Here is a 20772-nt window from a genome sequence, read left to right as displayed (position 1 = left end):
CTTGTGACGTTCTTTCTTTTTAAAATGGAAATAAGATATTTTCCAGAGAGTTCCTGTCTCTTGTAGGGAGCTTTGATTTCACTCTTCTGAAACCAGCTCCATGGGGCTAAAGTCTAGAGACTGGGACGTGGTCCCTCCATGGTTTCAAGCTTTCCATCTGGTTTTTATCCTGAGGTAGTTCTGGTAGAGCTCGGACTAAAGGTTTGGGTCATTATGTTGCTGTAGGATGAAGCTCTGACCAACTATACCAGAGGAGACTGATGCTGGTCTAGAACTTTAGACCCATAGTGTATATCAAGCACATTTTGGGGGTAAAACATTATAAATACTGTTCTTTTTTTAAAGCCACTGGGGTCTAAGTGTTTGATTAACAGCAGAGGCAGCAGACTGGGCTTCATCTTACAGCTCACTGGGAATATTTAATACCGATCCACCTATGAAGTCATGCACAATGTGACCATCATTTAAAAACAAATGAATGCATTCTCTTTTTAACAGTGTTAAAAGAAATTTTACATGTGATTAATGCACCTACGTTCGATTATTATGACCTCAGCCCAACTATAGTTTGTGAAATCAGGGTATTTGCATTAACCGTCAGTGTGAACAGAGGAAATCATGCAGGTAATCTACTGACAGCTCTAATACTAATATATGGATGCTCTTCAAACCACTGTTGTGTAACAATGCAATGGAATGTTTGATGTTCTTTCATTTGTAATGATGTTTGTAATGATCTTAAATTCCTATGATGTAGAATGTAACGATGTATCTGTATAAATATGGACAACTTGTCTCACTTCCTCTCATTGGCCAAAGTTGGCATGGCAACTGGTGGTCACCATTATGTCACATCCTGTTTCTATAGTATCAAATAACAAATTAAAACGAAAAAATGACACTTGAAAATGTATCATCATTATATCAACTACATGAAATGAGTGAAACCATCTTTGAAAAGAAATATTTGTTATGTATTTTAGTGTTTTAGTTTGTCCCGAGCCCCACCCACTAACATGGAGGGGGTGGAGCTTATGACCTATACTGCAGCCAGACACCAGGGGGAGCTCTACTAGCTTTGGCTTCACTTTAGAGGAGAAGTTTCACGTATATTATACATTCTTTGATCTGGAGGTTTCCAGAAGAGTCAGCAGACAGATGGACAGTCTTACTTGTCCTGGGTCTTTTTCCACACTGGGGACAGGAGGAGTGTCCTGATGAAGCAGACTGGTCCCAGTATGAGGTAATGCACTGTCTGCAGAACCAGTGTCCACAGCTGGTAGAGACTGGATCCTTCAGGACGTCCTGACACAAAGCACAGCAGGACGGCTGCTCCTCCACAGAAACAGGACTCCTCTTCCTCTCTCTGTCAACACATTTCTGCATCACTAAAATCATTTGCACATTGCTGGTGACAAATATCAACATTTGAATTCACTTTCTTTGATTTCAACTCTCCAGCTTTCTCTGACACAGTTGAACTTCTTTTCCTAAGTTTCTGTCTGTCTTATTGAACTGATACAAACTCACTGCAGCCTACAGAGACTTCACGGTGAAAGTCTTCCGTAAAACAGAGCTGATTATGTCCTTCACTGGTTCAGCTTGGACTCCTGGTCCTGATCTAGACCAGCACCTCAGCTTCCTGTCACTGTGAACCACTGAGCAAACAATGTTCATGTTCCTTCGGGTCAGGTTACGGTAGTTCTCTTACCCTGTGTCTGAGGGTGCAGGTTTTTTACTGATGTCTGGATTAAAACGTTTGAACCAGCGACTCAGCGACCAGCTCACTCTGTCCCCGTCGTCCTCCATCTTCTAGACTTCCATCTGTCTGAGAGGTAAAGCAGAAACACTACATGAGTTCACACGGGCTTTGGTTACACTAGTCCTTCTCCAGATGATTTCCTAACCATCACTAAGCCGTTAGGAAACGTATTTGGTGCATGCATTGTGCTGTGCTTGTGTATTATGACATACTCCCAGTGATTATGGTGCTGATACGACTGGAGAAGGGCTTGCACGGCTCTAATAGCCCCCTCCATGTTTGATGCATGCTTTCTGTGATGTGGTGTTTGTTAATTGTGCACTATTGTGTCTCTTATGTTCTGGCTTGACCTGCATTGAACTATGGTTTTATTTCCCCATTTAAACCTGTGTTGATAATATCTTGTACTGTGTTTCACTTTCAGGATGCTCTTTACCACCTGGCCTGGGACCACAGCTGGACATTAGCTAAAGCTGCCCTATTTACTGGCACCGTGTACAGATTAATGGGGACTGTCCACGTCACAATAAACTAATAAACTAAACTAAACTAAACTAAACTACAGAAACATGATTTCAAATGGAAGAATTCTCCAAGAGAACATCTGCTTCTGTCAGATGTGTAAACAGCTTTTACCATGTGAGCATCATCAGTGTGGAGGAGTTCCTCTGTAACACGGTCCCTGGAAGCAACAGAAAACAGAGACTGATGAGTTCTGATTAACACGGTACATTCAGTCCATTTCTACAGCTGACAGTTTATTAAACCAACACAGACGAATACAACAGTGACTTTAGTGCAGTTGTGCTTGTGACTTTTCTAATGAGCTTCTCTGTGCAGCAGTGTCTCCTAGGTTTGGAATTGAAATTTATTTATTTGCAACAACAAATAAAACAATTTATAAAACAAAAAGATAGAAAAATAACAAGATACACAAAGAGCTGGAGAGGTAGAAAAAAACTAACTGGGCTTTTTCAAGGTACCACCAAAAAATTAAAATACTCAATAATAAAAGAATAATCAATAACAAACAACAGTAAAGGTCTTAATGTGACTCTAAAACTTAGTGCAGGTAAAGTGAAGGCTGCTGTGAGTCTTCAGTCTGGATTTAAAATTCATTAATGAAAATGTGAATTCCAAAGTAACAAACCTCTGGAAGTAAAAGATGATCGGCGTTGTTGGGTTAAACAAAGGGAAGGATGAAGTTTGACGGCATGTCGTGTCTTGTCTTGTAACAGGTAAGAATTCATTGAGGGATCTAGGCGGCAGATGTGTAGAGTAAATGTGGAGCATTCACTCACCTCAGGACCCAGCATACATCATATTACTGCAAGTTGAAATACGCCGTGTATTACAGTAGCACATATGATACTTTGTTTATTACCTTTGTGTGTAAATTGCTGCATGAACCCAAAGAAAAACCTCTGTTTTGCAGTAAATAGCACAGGTCAGCCGTCTACAGCCCCATGACAGAAGTCTGTCTTATGAACAGAATTATGAAGGGTTGCTTTGTGTGTGTGTAGTGTGTGTGTATGGACAGAGACAAAATGTATTTCTGGAGAAGACGGAGCAACAAAAGGCAGAAGCCACAAATATTCCAGCATCCAAGACTTTGACTGAGCCGTAGTTCAAAACCAAAAAGTTCTGTAAAACCAAGAAATGAAGTCTCTGTGGTGCGTTCAGGGGCACAGTGAGAACAGGAGGCGACACATGCGTGACACCGTTTAAAGAAGCAACAGAACCATCGATCACAAGTTTGTGCAAATGTTCAAATTCAAATCAGATTGTTGTGACTGTTGTTCCCTCTACTCACCAGCTCCAGCCTCCTCCTTCATCCACACACTGACTAAAAATGGAGGAGGAACACACTGAGCGGACGCTTTCACTTTCGTTGCTCCTCCCCTCTACTTACACATGTACATAATATAATAAAATGTTCTTTTCCAGCGTGTGGGACCGGGTCTGGGTGTCTGTGTGGGACAGGTAACAGTGGGTTATGGACATTTGGATGGTGGAGACGCTGCTCCGTCCTTCTTTTCCTCCTCTTATGGAATCAGCCTGAGACTTAAACCAGGAACACGATGAGTCAGAGCACAAGAATCAGGACTTCACGTCGTTAAAGAGTCACGCCCAAAACCACCACACAAACACCACACACTTATGTTTCAGCGTCTATAATTACCTGTTTCATGATGCAGTCTGTCCTGCAGCGTCCCTCAGAGGACGAGATAAAAACACGTTTCTTTGATCGTCATCTGCAGTTTGTAGAAACTGATCCACAACTGGGACTCTGTCCTCTGCAGGGACGAGGACACAGAGCTATGACACAGAGAAGCTCCAACTGAAGACAGGGGATTAGAAGCAGCTCTGGAAATCAAAGATCTGATTCAGATCAGAGTGGATTAGATTAGAGACGTCCTCTTTCTAAGAACTGAAAATGTGTCGGACTCACGTCCTGTTTCCCACATCTGGTCCCCCCAGGGTAGAAAGTAGTCAGGAGGAGGTAGACAAGATGTTTTGGGGCTCTGTTAGAGACGAAAACCTGCAGTAATGTTCACCCTGTGTCCCAGGTCCAGGACCAGGTAGAGTTTGATGACTTTTGGCTGATCTCTTTGCCACTGGGATCCTGATCCCAGCTCATCGATCAAAGGGGAGTCAGACATCTTCCTCTTAGCTTCATTTTGTCTGACTGGGAGTGAAGGATCGTGGGTTTGAGGTGTTGATCCAGAACTCTAAAAGTCAGCTGTCATGGCCGAGAGGTTAATCCGACGGACTCTGCTGACAACCAGTGGCACCTTAGAACTGTGGCAGTCAAACTCTGCACCAAATGGATCGATGCTGCAAAAACATTACTCCCCATGTCTAAAGTCCAGCCGGCTGCCTGCTTGTCTGGTCTGGTGTTTCCTGCCATCACAACACGACTAAGAGACAGAGTCACAGGTCAGATTGTTATTGAGGTTCTCTCTCTGAATGGTTCTAAAAGGAAAGAACATGGATCGAATGTTAATCACTAAAATGGTCATTAAAGAACAGTTCAATGTAACAGAAATAATTTCTATGTTTTCAGCGAGTTTCTTTAGGTTCAGTTTGATCTTGTTTTTTTAAACCTTGGTCAGGACAGCTTTGTGTGAAGCTGCTTCCCAATCAACCAACCAATCAACCAACCAACCAACCAGCCAACCAACCAGCCAACCAGCCGGCCAACCAGCCAATCAAACAACCAATCAAACAATCCAGCCTTCATCCAGTCCCATAACTGCCCACGGTGTCAAATAAGCACAATAATTCAAGTCACTCCAACCTCAGGATGAACTGTGAGACACTGAAGATAATTTCTCCAGGATATTAACAGAAAACTTTCAAACAGTTAAACAGAGGGAAACTAATGCAGCCCGAGTTGTTCAGGTTGTAGGAAAAGCCTGCAGCTCCCTCTAGTGGTGCAGGCGACAAACTGCAGTCTGCTGGTTTAAGGTGGGATGTATCAGACTAAAAGGTTCCTAAATGTTTCCTCCACACTTCTAACCCTCATCTTATCGATACCCAACCATCGCTGCCTTTTAACTCACCACACATGGAAGTTTGATACACAGCTGCCTGCACCACATTAAAGACTGGATGAACAACAAACTCCTGCAGTTAAACTCAGACAAACACAATCACTTCATTGATCCCAGGGGTGAAATTAGTTTTTCATTACAGCAGCTTCTACTCAAAGTGTTCAGAGCAATGTAGGCAACAAGAACATGGAAGAATAAGCAGGCAATACACACATCATGGTAAAAATATAGACAAACATGTCTAAGTTCTGAGCTGTTGCTCTATAATAACACTGAATATGGGGGGTGTTGCACAGCGGGACAAATATTGGACATGTAAGTAAATAAAGTTGTACATGTGAGTAAATCTGTTAAAGGCTTAAAGGTTACGGACCCCAGCAAGAAGGGGGAGGTAACACACACACACAATCAGACAAAGGACTGAGATAAGGTGCGTATTTATTTAAAAGACAGCGTGGACGACAGAAATGGACCGACAGGTTCTGTTAAATCAATCAAACAAAACATAAAAAAAATCTGGCTGCTCTAGTGTGTGTAACCAAAACTACAAGGGACCAGCATCTCTGGACCTGGTCTGAACAATCAGGGAAACTAACCGTGACTGCAAAACCAGAATCAGTGGCAGGATCAGATCTTACCCTGACACACACACACACACACACACACACACACCCACACACACACACACACACACACACACACACACACACACACACACACACACACACAGCGCATTAGATCTAGTTCACTCTTATGTTCAACAGCAGTTATGGAGGAGGATGTCCATGGAGGACGGTGTCCACGGAGGACCGTGTCCACGGAGGACGGTGTCCATGTAGGACCGTGTCCGCCAGCGTCCGTCGGGTCCAGCCGGCTCTTACAGCTGGTTGGGGCTGTTACCAATGCGCTGCTCCCGACTGACTGTACTGGGCACTGACACCATAAGAATAATTCTCCAAACTCACTTACCGGAAGGTCTTGTGGGAGTTGCAGCAAAGCAGACAATTATTATTCAAATGGACCAAAACCTCAAACTTAGCCGAAAGGTGGTCTTTAGCTCAGGGGAGGACTTGCAGCTAGCAGCTAGCAGCTAGCTCAAAGCGGGAACGCCCTTAATTATGCAGAATCTTAAACCTTAAACATTGAGACCAAAACCGTTTTTGAACCAGGCTGTAAACGTGTTTAATAATGTTGTAAAGTTGGGCTGTTTAACATGGGGCTCTATGGGGATCTGCTCCCTTTTGCAACCAGCCTCTAGCGGCCACTCGACGAACTGCAGTTTTTTGCACTTCCGCCTTGGCTTCATGGCTCATCGCTCCGCCCCTCCGCTGGGGTCTGCTCCAGGCCGAGAGGACACGCCCACTGGAGACACGCCCTCTAGAGACACGCCCCCTGGAGACACGCCCACTAGAGACACGCCCTTGATTTTTGTGCTTTTACATTTTTTAGAATTGTCTTATCTTTGGTTTAGCACTGTGCAGCAGATTTTATTGTTATTTTATTTTATAAGTCTGGATGGAAGCGGACGGAAGCTGTAACGTGGCTGGTGGTAGTGACATAGCTCAGTAAGGAGGAGTCTGATAAGACAGCTCTGCTGTGGCCGGACGTTCTGAGCACAAACCTGTCTGGCCACCACTCCAGTCGCTCAGGTTACAAACCAGGTAATGAGAGAGGTGCCTCCCTCCTTAAAGGGAATAAAGTGATATTGTTGAGGTGTGGCCACATGTTCAGCCCTCTGTTGTTTTACTGCGGGTGAATAAAAGTGAGGCTTTGTGTGCTTTCCCAGAACTCCTGTAATGTCACACCAGCTCCCATTATACAGTTCTGACAGGTGTCATGGACCCACCTCAGTGTTATGGACAGAAATGTGAATACAGGGAAACGGTAACTGGAGACGGGCGTCATGGTAACACATTAACCTACTGAGCTGTTGTAATTTCTCCAAGGTGTTTGGGATGAGTAGAAAAAACGGTTTATTTTAATATCTGAGCAGGACAGCAAACAATGAAGTCCCAACGTCCTCATTCGAGTACGTGCTAGTTAGTGAAGTCGTAGTTTGTTTCTATCCATAGAGTTTGATACATTTTTTTGCATCATATCAAACTAGTTCAACATAAATAATCAAGTTTCGTCTGTAGAGTTTAACGAGGTTTTCTAACTTGTCCACTTTTGTCCCCTGATCGGCTGCAGGTTGAATCCAGTGAAACGTCCCCTGTCATGTTTTTACACCAACTAGTGTCCAGTTCTGAGGACACCAGGTCCAAATGAAGCAGAATAATGTTCCACAAACCTAAATATGACGATACAGGGCCTCAGGAGGTTGAAATAACTGCTCACCATGACGCATCAGTAAACACAGAATTCAGGCTCTAATCTACTAATGATCAGTTTTCCAGGGATTTATTTCAGTTACCAGCGATTCATGAGGCCACATAGTGTCAGTAAATGATTAATACTCATTTATCCAGACAATAGTCACTGAGTGTCTTCATATGTTTTATAAACATGTGTTTTTACTGTAATTCATGACTAATCCAGGTAGTAATAAAACACTAAGTGGTTCTATTATTTTTCCTCATCTGTGCCTGTTAAGACTTTACAAAGAGATTTAAAGGCTCCGCTCACCAGAGAAACCGTCTCTCATCTCATCACACAAACACAACCCAGAGTGACACAAAACAGACGCTGGTCTGTCTGTGTTTAAACCCCCGTAGGAACCTGCCAGTGTCCGACCTGTGCCTCCCTCCCTCCCCCCTCTTCCCCCCTCCTCCCCCACCCCCCCTCCTCCACTCCCTCCTCCAGCCATTGTGTTCAGACCACTCGAGCTGCTCTCGGCTGAACAGCAGCATTGAGTGTCGCTCTCGGCTCTCGTTTTGTCACCAGTTGTGTTTGTGTGCTGAGAGGAAAGTGATGGACCTGCTGCTGCTGCTGTGTGTGTTTCCGGTGGTTAAGAGCTACAGCTCGGGAGGAGTTACAGAAAGCTGTGAAGACATGCACCCTCACCATGGGACGAAGCCTCAGACGAGTCCATCACCCTTCAGCATCACCACAGACAACACCACCTACACACCGGGACAGGACGTCACAGGTTAGTCACAGAGGGATAACACAAACTACTTCACTTTATCTTAAAAAACTTTATCCAGATGTTTCCCTCACACTGTAATATAATTCATAGAGTTTTTCTATTTTCATAGTTATATATGCTTCAGTAAATTCAGAAATGTATTCAGACTTCGCCAATCAATAACACAAATGAAAAGATTTTCAGACACAGACAACAAGTCCGACATCCTGGTCATGAAAAGGAGGAGTTAAGGCTTGTGTGAAAATACTGAATGAAAAATAAACAGAATGAGCATCTCCTCAGGCCGTGCATGGGTCTGCAGGATAAATCCAAAACACAGTAGAGGACAGGAAGTAAAAAGTTAAATGCAAAGCTTCTTACAAAAAGGTACCAAATATCATGACAGAAATGTTACTTCATGCAGTTTTACTAGTGAAGAACTGTTTTTAGTGTTTGCTTTCACATTTATTCATTCATGTTTTCTTTCTTAGTTCAGCTCTGGGCTCCAGATTCCACAACGTTTTCTGGTTTCCTGCTCCAAGCTAGAGAAGTAGGGGGTCAGTCTGTGGCGGTGGGAAAATATTACACGATCACAGAAGACGTTCAAGTCCTCACCTGCAGTAAAAGACCTGTGAGTTACCTGTCACAGTCAGACTGTGCCAGGGAGGACGGTGTCCGTGTTACTGTGTGTACCCAACTGATATTTGTTGGTGTTTGCTTTTGTTCCAACACGATTAATAAAGTGAAAGACTGATTCATCATTGGCCTAAAAACATGTGCAGCAGATGGAAGAAATCCCAGTTATCACATTTTTTTTATATCCATTTAAAACGAATATACTTCCACTTCCCTACATCAGGACCTCTTCATAGACCAGTTAGGTAGCAGTATGATGTCATATCCTGTTTCACTCTGCATCAACTTCTACCTAAAATAAGAGAAACCATCCTTGAAAAAGAAAAAATGAGAGAGTATGTTAGTGTTTTATTTTGGCCCAAATCCCGCCCACTAACATGGAGGGGGTGGAGCTTGTGATCTATAGTGCAGCCTCCAGCCACCAGGGGGAACTCTATTAGTTCCTCCATCCATATTTATACAGTCTATGGTTTTGTTAAATGTGTTGAATTGTGAGAACATAAAATTAATGATGCATCTTAAAATTTAAAATGTCTAAAATCAAAGTAAAGTATTGAACCAAATGATGTATTTCATCTAATTTTTCATTTTATGGTCACTACACTATGACATTATTCAGTGTAAATTATTATTATTATTTCTCTTTTTCCCTCTTTAATTGTTATGCAGTGGCGCAGAGACGATGAAAATCAAGACACTGATTGCATTTCAGCAGATTTCATGATGCATGGAACAAAGTTTACGTCTAAATTCAAAAATAATCTGGAAATACAGATTACAGTGTATCAGCACAAAGCAGTAAACCCTTTATAAAGTCAATGTACAAACACAAAGGATAAATAAAACAACTTCAAATGAATGAAAGGTAATAATGAGGATTATGGTCACATCTTCAGGGAGAACACGTGATGATGATATTTTCTGTGTGTGTTCAGAGTTCGGCCGTGTCCCACACATCAGACTCTGCAAAGAGTTATATTGAGGTGACGTGGAGGCCAGAAGACTCTGAACACGTGAAAGCTGTTCAGTTCCAGTAAGTTTGAAGATAACTGTGCAAAGCTGGTCGTTACTTGACACAAAACACAAAGTGTTCTAACGCTGATTCATGAAAAAGGGGTTTTGGTGTCTCCACAGTGCGTCTTTTGTGCAAAATTACACAACGTTTTGGGTCGATGTTACGAGCCCTGCACTGAGCTTGGTTAAAGGCAGCGATGATGTGTCTCCAAGTCCTCTCACAACAACACATGCTGTAAGTAATGTCCGTTAACAGCAAGCGATGAACCAAGCTCCTTCACTACCGAACCAGCAGGTTGGTGAACTGACCCAGAATCCAAGTACGACAAACATGCACATCATCAAAGGATAAAATATATATTTATATATCTGAGGCTAATGAAGATGTAGCCTTTGTTTATAACATTCTGCAACTCCTCCTAAGTTGGCAGATCAGCATCCACCCTGGTTCATGTCAACCTGGCTGTGGTGACTCTTTCATGCCAACTTTACATTCTCCACTTCAGAAATCCGGGGGCAACGAGGAGCCACACTAAACAGTATTAATGTCCCCGGTAATGGGTGCTCTGCTGCACTGAAATAAACCAGATTTGTGTTTGGTTGGGAGTTAAACTGGAACCGTGTCTGGTAGAAAGTGTGGACATGTCTATCAGGTCTTTGCTTTTTGTCCTGACATGACATTAATATTGTCTTATCCTGCAGTGGTATACAAGGTTTTACAAACAGTTTCACAGTGCAGTCTGAAAGACACTGGAGCCATTGACCTCCAGGTTGTCCTTACAATGGCTTCCTACTGTTTAGAGCATAGACTGTATATAAATATGGACAACGTGTCCCCACTTCCTTGCATTGACCAAACTGACACTGTGCTCTGCTCTAGCTCCACCTCCTTGACAGAAAAGACAGAAACCATCCATGAAAAAAATCATGTGATGTGTATTTTAGTCCCACCCACTAACATGAAGGGGGCGGAGCGTATGACCTATACTGCAGCCTCCAGACACCAGGGGGAGCTCTACTAGCTTTAGCTTCACTTCAGAAGTCTGCGACTGTCTATGGTTTAGAGCATTAAATATCAAAACTAGAAGCAAATTGTGTCCATGTTGTCATGGTAACAGCTCTGGTCTTGTCCCTCTTAAAGAGCATCACCAGCGCAGAGTGTGGAGTCACCAAGACGTGCTTCAGTCAACCTCCACTGTGTGATCCTGCAGTCGGCTCAGACTGTTATTTCATGTCAGCCATGATCCAGTCTCCCTCCGGAGCTTCCATCCGCTATGAGATGACCGGTCCTTCTCAGGGATACATTTCTTTTGGATTCTCAGATGATCAGATGATGGTAATGTGAAGAGAAGCTTGATTTGTTTCCTGTTATCTAAGAATTATATCAGTGCCAGCAGTGTCTAATTTAGGCCTAAGCTTTATCTAAATGGAATGAGTCCTTCCAACCAATGAACTATCATCCTCCTAAAGAACAGAGTGACTAAAGGAGTCACAGGTCTCGTTCCTTGTTTTTAAGAGGCTTTTAGAGACCACAGCAGACACAGATTTATTTTTCTTTCTTTATATCTCAGTAGATTTGTAGTGACAGAAAAAACATGAGAAGCTAGTGGTTGATATGAGTCCCTTTCAATCCCGTTCTTGAGTTAAAGTCTTTAATTGTTCCTTTGCCCAGGGAAATGATGACATCTATATCTGTGGCCTCGGCAGCGACGGGCTGGTGCGGGTGCAACATGCCTTCTCATTTGGACGAATGGCTCCACAAGTTCTTCCTCAGGCATCTAAGTTCTATTAATACGAATGATTTAAGATCTAAGGCTGTGAAGTTGCTTATAGGGTTATATAATGTTTCATTTTCTTTTCTTTTTTCTGTTTTCCATCCAACAGGACGGTATCTCTGATGTAAAAGCCTGGACTCAGGATGGAGTGATCAGCTGTTCCTTTACTTCCATGAACACTATTTCAACTCAGAGGACTTCAGGCTTCAACCAAACCTACTTTATCTTATTTGCACATGGGCCCAGCAGCAATGGTATCGAAAACATCATGAAAAAATCATACTGATGAGTGATGGATGTAGTTTAGGCCATCAGCATAGTCTGGTAACACACCATTGGGATTTTATTGAGGTAACTGGATATTCCTATGACGGATCCCAACCATGTTGTTGTCAAACAGTGTCCCACCCAAACAGTTTGATTGGCCCAGCAGGTCTTTGCTGGGACATGGTCAATTCTTCATTGACAGGTGGGAAAGTTTGGACTGGCTTCCAGGATAATTCAAACTAAGTTTCAGAAATATTCATTTCTGAGGTTATTCAATGAGAGAATAGTTTGTACACTTTGTACATTGCATTAACTTCACCAGTCATTAATTTCACTGCACTAAATATAACCTCTAGTGGGAGCAGTAACGTAGGGCCACAGACCAAAACAAAAAAAATGCTGTTAGATCCTGTTCATCATATGTTTTTATGAGCAAAGGTTTTAGTCACATGCAAAAATATATGCAAAAGATATTATATGAACTTCATGAACATCTACCATGGATTCTGAACTCCTGCCTGACCCTGTTTCATGTCCTGAAAACAGGGAGATGAAGCTTCTGTGGAGTAGAACAGAAGTAAATCATTCACTCATGAATAAGTGATTATGACACATTTATACATCCACCATGAAGTCCTGTCGGCCCACTGGTTCCCCGAGATCAGTGACCGTAGTAAAAAACATTTCAAATCCATTTTATATGGAACTTTCCAGAAAACAGCTTCTTCACATTTAACCAGATTTTTTAACAACAACAATAATAATAATAATAATAATAATAATAATAATAATAATAATAATAATAATAATAATAATAATGTTACAACATGCTGAACAAACTACAGATCGTAAAGGATTAAACCGAGTGGACACAAACAACCAACATGATAGAAAATGATCAATTACAACCAAACAGACCAACACAGTAACTATATGGACACACTATGAGAAGTATAATCACAATAAAACAGCAAACGACCATCTGCATCTTTTAATTAATTAATTAATTAATTTTTAATCTTTGACAGATGAATTGTTTGCCTGGATTTCTAACCTAATGCTTCTACATGAACCTAATGAGCTGCTCACGGTTGTGTTTGTCTTCCAGATAAAATCGAGTTCCACACAGGTACCTTCATCAGCACTGATAAGATCGACATCTCCAGCCCTCAGGTTGTCCAGAAAGCTGGACGGCCTCACATCATCAAAGCACATGGTAAGATCCTTTCTGCAGAAATAATTAAGCTAAACCACACTTTAAACACAGAGCAGGACCACTATGTGCAGTGGTTCCCAAACTTTTTCTGTCAAGCCCCCTTTTGATGGTAGATGAACAATCCAATTCTGCTCTTCTTGGCCTGAGTCGTATTTATAAAACCCAGAGACAGATATGACTTGTTATATTAAGTTTTTACCTTTTTTGTACTTTTTGTTGAGGTAGTCTTCATCTTCATCTTACAGATGACGTGCACTATATGCGAGCCACAAATCCTTGTTGGTGCATGGATTCCTTCCTATCTCTCATCTTTCTCTTATATATTAGAGCTCTGTTTGTTATATGTGTTGGTCATGAAGCCACGCCCACTGCAGCTCCACTGCCCTGCACCGTATTGTTCTGCTTCTGTTGTTCACTGAGATTTATCAAATGTTGGGACTAGAGGACAAAATGGACACAGTTTCATAACAGAACAGAAATGTAGAGGGAATTCAGACATGGAGTTGTTTTTCAGGAGCACTGATGCTGATAGCCTGGATGACAACGGGAACTCTGGGAATGTTGGTAGCTCGATATCTGAAAGCAGTGGCCACAGGACGGACGGTGTGCAGCAAAGACGTCTGGTTTGTGGTGAGACTTCACACATAAAATATCAGTTAGATTTCCTTTAAACTCAAAGTTGGACCCAAACACTGGCACATTGATGGAAGAGTCCAATCAAAAGACAGAAAACACAACGTGAGAAATATTTAGAGATGGCAGAATAACTGGGCAGCTTCAGACAGGTGCTTACAGAGGCTGGAACCATAGACAGTAATAAAGATGGACCGGAAAACTATTTTTACAACACAGGAGCAAAAGCTTTGCCAACTATGTCAGCCATGCAAATGTGCAACTGTAAAATAAAAGTCACATCAAATATGTTCTGGAATGAGCTGTTCATAATGTTCCTTTTGTGTTCCCTTTGTGTTCCCTTTATGTTCCCTTTGTGTTCCCTTTGTGTTCCCTTTATGTTCCCTTTGTGTTCCCTTTGTGTTCCCTTCATGTTCCCTTTATGTTCCCTTTATGTTCCCTTTGTGTTCCCTTTGTGTTCCCTTTATGTTCCCTTTGTGTTCCCTTTGTGTTCCCTTTATGTTCCCTTTGTGTTCCCTTTGTGTTCCCTGTATGTTCCCTTTGTGTTCCCTTTGTGTTCCCTTTATGTTCCCTTTATGTTCCCTTTGTGTTCCCTTTGTGTTCCCTTTATGTTCCCTTTGTGTTCCCTGTATGTTCCCTTTGTGTTCCCTTTGTGTTCCCTTTATGTTCCCTTTGTGTTCCCTGTATGTTCCCTTTGTGTTCCCTTTGTGTTCCCTTTATGTTCCCTTTGTGTTCCCTTTATGTTCCCTTTGTGTTCCCTTTGTGTTCCCTTTGTGTTCCCTTTGTGTTCCCTTTATGTTCCCTTTGTGTTCCCTTTGTGTTCCCTTTGTGTTCCTCCAGGTCCACGTTGCAGTGATGAGTGTAACAGTAGCAGCCACAGTCATTGCCTTCATCCTGTCCTTCTCATATGTCCAGGGATGGTCTGAGGTCAGTACCAGGACCGTTCTGTCTCTAGTGGTTGTTAGAGTCTTTACTTCTCATTAGACAGAACTGTCAGGGTTGAGCATTTTTGGATTTGTTTTGGATATTGTTTGTTTTGAATATGCCCACAATAAACTGTGTAGTGACAAGGTCAAAATCTTTGGAGTGATGGAAGAAATGCTGAGCCTGTGTGCTTCCCTTTAAACCCAACAACCCACTGAGGCTGAAGCAAAGACCCAGGTAACACCAGGCAGTGCAGTTCAGGTAGTTCAGATCATTGGTAAAACCACATGTTCAAAACATAGGACACCAGCAGACAACAATGGTGGACGAACTCAGGATCCATTCCAGTAGAGCAGGTTGTCCACTAACCAGGGGGTTAGCGGTTCAATCCCTGATACCTCGACATGGAAACCCCATGTTGATCCAGTCTGTTTACTGTTTAGAACAATTAGGGAAAGTTGCTTTGACAGGTGGACGTGGCCCAAACCCCATAAGTCTTCAAAGGTGAAGAAGTGTGCTTTGGTAAGCTGATGAAATAGCAAAAACTGTCCAAACCATAGACAGCATGAAGATGAACTGCTCCTCAACAGTGAAGCTAAAGCAAGTAGAGCTCCCCCTGGTGGATGGAGACTGGATGCTGTAGTATAGCTCATAAGCTCCACCTCCTCTGTATTAGTGGATAGGGCTTGGACTGAACTAAAACTCTTTAGATGGAGGAGGGTTCAGTCATTTTAATTAGTTAATATAATGTTGATGAATATTGAAGTGTCAATTTTGTGCGAGTTTCATTTTAGTTTGTTATTTGATGCTGTATAAAGAGGATGTGATATAATGGTGACCACCAGTGGGGACACATTGTCCATATTTACTCCATGAAGAGGTCTGGACTGTGGGACTGTGAGAGATAAACAAAATGAAAAATAGGTTCAGTCTATAAACTAACATCTGGAGGAAGTGTGGGCGGGGCATCAGTATCGTAGCTCCACCCCCAGACCGCACTGATCAGACTCTGGCTCCAAAGTCTCAAGATTCAAGATGGCGCCGCCCTTATCTCCAGTTTAGCCAGTGAGAGGACGTGGAGACGTGTTGTGGTTAAATGCAGAATATTTAAACAGACTTGAACCTCCCACCAACCAGACCCAAAGGCACCGGTGCTAACTAATCACTAATCATCACCAAAACCAAGAGAGTCAGACAAAGTGTGATTATGATACGGTCTCATAAGAACATGGCTCATCCTTCTCTTTAATATTCTGTGTCTTCAGACTTGTGATAAATACTGATAAGACCATGTGTTTTATTCTCAGCAGTCTGTCATTAGATCTGTCTGTTTTCTATTCATACACATTTAATTGTAATAGAACAACATGTCTGTGTTTCACTGGAGACTGTTCCCTAGTCTAGTGCTTCCTCTCGTAGGGGAGCTGCTAACACGCTAAGGTCTGGTACATCTTGAGAAGGAGGAGGACTGTAACGACGTGCCGGCCACGACACAACTTTATTTCCATAAAACACGAACGGCGGCCGTAACAATAGTTGGTGCAGAAGTTATCTAGACACGACTTTCTCTGTCAGGCTTCACCTACAGAGTTATTGTGTCCGACACACAAACACTGGTTACGCTTAAGGCCCATAAAGGCCCATAAAGGCCCAGCCGTCTCAAGCTGTGTCTGTAACTAAACACGTCTGCTCATTCCACCTGGAAGCAGAATTAAAACACTTGTCATTTTTTGTGTTTTATTTGTTGTTAGAGATCAATATTATACAGACTAGTCGTCCCTAGCACCGAGGACAGAACTGCAGACGTCCGTGCTGTCAATGGAAAAATGTGAATGGAAAAATGCTGCTGTGAGACGTCACTGTCCAATGGAACATTTGTATTATTTTTGACTGAATTTATTTTTAGTTTTACAGTAAAAAAGTTGCCACGGTAGCAAAGCTTTAGCTTGACCTGGTTATAGCCCAGGTGGTTCTTATTTGGTCCCACTATACTGTCTTCAGATGCATTTACCTGTGATGTAGTCAGTGTGATGGCGATAGATGAGTAAACATCAGTGTTGCCGTGTGGTTTCCAGGGAGCTCATCCTGTGTTGGGCTGCCTGGTTATGATCCTCACATTCCTCCAGCCCATCGTGGCTCTGCTGCGCTGTGGACCCCAGCATCCGCTGTAAGTACAGTCCTGTGTGTGCCCCACATATAAATACTTCTACTAGTTAAGATACAAAACAACTCAATATACACGTATACATTGTTATATATTGATCTCAGGTCTAAACTTAAAGTAATCCCCTGGTAACCCTGAGTCCTAATTAGAACTGTTACCATAAAATGGTGAAACCATTGAAACAAGGCTCTACTAAAGAGGATTAAAGCGCAGGATTAAACATCAGCAAACATAAGCGTAAAGGATGGGTGGATTTTAGGAACGAATCTCAAAGTGTCTGTTTTTATTGGACCAACCTTTAATTTCGTCCTCTTTAAACGGCCCAAATAACATGAATGTTAAATTGAACAAGATGTGAGTCTGAAGTTTACATGAACTTTAAAACTTGTCCTTAGTCATCAAGAAGAGAAACAGAGTAGAAACAGAAACATTAATGTTCTCCGCTTCAAATGGCAGCTGGTTTGAATTTAGTTAAACTGATCTTAACTTGGAGCTGAACTAGTCAGGAACTGTGAGTTTATTTGACAAGATAAAATGAGTTTTCTTCATTGGATAATGTGACATTTGTAAGGTGAACTTTAGCTTCTAAGTTTTACAGACTGACTTGAAATGAACCCGTGCATGAAGTGATCTAATCCCTGGACAAGGTTTGTGTTGCCACAGATCATATCCAGCTGGATCTGTGGTTGGAGGCATTAAATACTGCAGCGTCATCACGACCAAAGGCGCGTCTGCAGCTCTTCAGCTTCCTGAATCATTTAAATGCTGAACAGCTGCTTCTGGAATTCATATGGTTCACATATGAATTCATGACGAATTCCTTCACTAATGTACAACGTGTTCCAGTCGCACCTTTAACCGTTCCATGTTACTGCTCTGATGTAACTGTTTGACATGAAACTTGTTGTTTAAATGAGAAGACACCGTCCTTTGTGCTCTATGATTAATTCATGGTTTTTCCTTGGCAGGCGGTTTCTGTTCAACTGGTCGCACGCTTTTAATGCAGTGACAATAAAAGCTTTAGCTGGTGAGCTTTTCTTTTATTATGCAGATTCTTTAATCAGTAAAATAGTCTTTATAGACCTTTATAGTCCGTTATTTCAACCATCACAAGTGTTGAACCGTCTCGTTGCCTGACACGACACAGTGGCGGCCATATTCACAGGACTGAGGCTGATTGACAGCACGATGGACCGATGGCTGGTGAAAGTGATGGGAGGCTTTACTGGCTGGGAAGCTTTGCTCTATGTGCTGCTGGAGGCCCATTCAAAGTGGAAGGTTTACACCAAAGGTAATTGGACTCCAGGAAAACCGTTGCATTTCTTCTTCTTCATCTTACGACTGTTAATGGTGTTATGAAGTAGTGGTAGTAGTTGTAGTAATTTAGATAGTCGTACTGGTATCAGTACTACAACTGTCAGGGGACTAAACTAAAATGGTTTCCAGGAGAAACCACATGTGTAGCCTACTTAGATCCATGTTTCTGGGATCAGGATGATGCTGATGCTGCTGATGATACAAATCCATTTTTATTTGGTGCCATATTGGTTCTTTGAAATCTCCCAGCGAACATGTTTGATTTGTACGTTCTCTTCAGTTTGTTAATTAGAACACACATCCGTCAGATCCTCCATCCATCCTTGAAGCTCCTCCTGCCAGACCTCCTTCTTGTCAGACCTCCTCCTGTCTGACCTCCTCCTGTCAGACTTCCTTCCTGTCAGACCTCCTCCTCCTGTCAGACCTCCTCCTGTCTGAGCTCCTCCTCCTGTCTGAGCTCCTCCTCCTGTCACACCTCCTCCTGTCAAACCTCCTCCTGTCAAACCTCCTCCTCCCTTCAGACCTCCTCCTGTCTGACCTCCTCCTGTCAAACCTCCTCCTGTCTGAGCTCCTCCTCCTGTCTGAGCTCCTCCTGTCAGACCTCCTCCTGTCACACCTCCTCCTGTCAGACCTCCTCCTGTCTGAGCTCTGAGGGCCTTTGGATGGTGTCTCTGTAGAAAGACGTACATTTCTAAGTGTTGTGATGGTGTCTCTCTCGTCTTCAGGTTGTTTTACGTGCTCCTCATCATGTGCCGATGCTACATTTACACAGACAGAGCAGGTTGACGTATTAAAGAAACGTTGGGACACATACAGGAATCATATCGCACCAACTTTTGATCCAGTGTAGAACAGCTTTTAGTTATTAACCCGTTTTCTGTTCCCTGAAAAAGGCCTTATTGTATAATTGTGAAATACACATATTTATTTGGGTTGGTTTTTAAACCTGTGGTCGTTCACCACTATGACTCTATTCACTGGACTTGAACTGCTTTAATTTCAATACATTCGTCACCCTGATGAAGGCAGTGTGCCTTAACTTTTACACTGTATTAGCCACTTTTAAAGGCTTTTTAAATTGTGAACCTTCTTCTTTGTTTGCCACAGTTCATCACATTTACACCTAACAGCCCCACAAACAGTTCTTTCCTACAAAAACCTACAAACTTCGGGGTGTTTTAAACCTTCTGACCGTAGAGTCTCTGTAACAATGTCGGCTTTTCCACACTTGCTTGTGATGAAGATTACATTTCCAATGTTTGCTTTTGCTTTACAGATACCACTGGTATATCTCTGGAATCAAAACCGGTAAGAAAACGATGAGGAAAAAACACACAGAGACACACACACACATATATATATATAAAATACTCTGTGATGCTTTATGTGATTTCATGTGATTTTTCGTCAGATAACAGCTGATGTTCTGCTCATGACTGTCTTCTTCCTGGGAAACCTCTGCTTCCTGATTTCACTGCTGGTTGGAATTTCGATGTCATGATCTTACGAAGAGTCAAATAAACCCTCAGTGCTTTAATGAGTCTCAGAGTCAAAGTGTTTGACGTGCCGCTGTCTCAGGTCTACGTCCTGTCTCCAGTGAAATAAACCACATTTATTTCCTCTAGTTCACTTTATGTGATTAGATGGAAAACTCTGAGCACGTTCAGTTTGTTATACTCCCTCTGATAAGTCGACAAACCTTCGTCCCTTTGACAGATTTTCTCAATGACGCTGATTGGCAACAGGGAAACATAGCACATCTGTTCAGGGGTATGTGAACTATCAACGGGCAACTGAAACAAGAAAATACATCCCACCTGCTACTTATAGAAAGATGGTCATTCTGACCAGGACCAGGACCAGGACTAGGACCCTCCACCACTGCTTATAAGGTCCCACTGACCTGGAAAAAACATCTTTAAAAAATCTTTATTGTGCAATAACCTCCATGAACAAACACAATTAGACACAAGCTGCTGTTAACGTATGAATCCATCCTGAGCTAAACTACTGAACCCTGTGAAACACTCAGGTTAAACCACAGCACAGAATACGAGGCGTTTACGATGATCTCATTTTCTAGAGCATCTAAGTGCATCAGTCTGTCTCACAAAGACAGTTTGACGCAGGATGTCAGCCAGTAACCGAGTCAGTGACCATACGATCGTACCACGTTCGTGCTTCTATGTATATGATACAAGTCCATAAACTTTGCATAGAAATGTGAAGAGAAATGTGTAGCTTCTGTGTAGCTACTGAACCCTGTGTCACAGGCGAGTCGTTCATGGACGAGCTGGTGTCTACGTTCTGTCACGACTCTTTGGAGGCATCATTAACCCAACACTGTACTTCCTCAGTTCACTTACATGAGAAACCTGTGAAATGATGAACAGAGTGAACAAATAGTTGTCAGGATAAGCAAAGAGCAGACACTAAAACA

General features: G+C 42.4%; 1 protein-coding gene and 1 long non-coding RNA gene across 2 annotated transcripts; one reads left to right on the top strand and one right to left on the bottom strand.

Annotated features, from left to right (window-relative positions):
• Positions 1-1712: 1712 nt before the first annotated feature.
• On the bottom strand, positions 1713-4765 carry LOC124995866. Its single transcript, XR_007110766.1, has 5 exons — positions 4215-4765; positions 3945-4129; positions 2913-3826; positions 2399-2444; positions 1713-1828 (listed from the first exon to the last, which is right to left on the bottom strand). It is a non-coding gene; the product is annotated as an uncharacterized LOC124995866 (long non-coding RNA).
• Positions 4766-8156: 3391 nt separating this feature from the next.
• zgc:163022 (putative ferric-chelate reductase 1) lies at positions 8157-19870 on the top strand. The gene is made up of 15 exons (XM_047568479.1): positions 8157-8407; positions 8878-9017; positions 9958-10055; positions 10157-10271; positions 11178-11372; positions 11709-11810; positions 11921-12065; positions 13187-13294; positions 13809-13924; positions 14768-14854; positions 16927-17018; positions 17984-18042; positions 18163-18306; positions 19609-19640; positions 19744-19870. Exons 1-15 carry the CDS (start codon positions 8230-8232, stop codon positions 19831-19833), a joined length of 1701 nt encoding a protein of 566 aa, XP_047424435.1. The 5' UTR covers positions 8157-8229; the 3' UTR covers positions 19834-19870.
• The last annotated feature ends 902 nt before the right edge of the window (positions 19871-20772 follow it).

Source organism: Mugil cephalus, chromosome 18, assembly GCF_022458985.1.
Source record: "Mugil cephalus isolate CIBA_MC_2020 chromosome 18, CIBA_Mcephalus_1.1, whole genome shotgun sequence".
NCBI lineage: Eukaryota > Metazoa > Chordata > Actinopteri > Mugiliformes > Mugilidae > Mugil > Mugil cephalus.
This window is presented reverse-complemented; position numbering and strand designations above follow the sequence as displayed.

Coding starts and splice junctions, on each gene's coding strand:
- zgc:163022 (XM_047568479.1), top strand. CDS start 8,230: ATGGACCTGCTGCTGCTGCTGTGTGTGTTTCCGGTGGTTAAGAGCTAC. Junction 9,018..9,957: donor TCACCTGCAGTAAAAGACCT/GTGAGTTACCTG, acceptor GTGTGTGTTCAG/AGTTCGGCCGTGTCCCACAC. Junction 18,307..19,608: donor GTGGAAGGTTTACACCAAAG/GTAATTGGACTC, acceptor TTTGCTTTACAG/ATACCACTGGTATATCTCTG.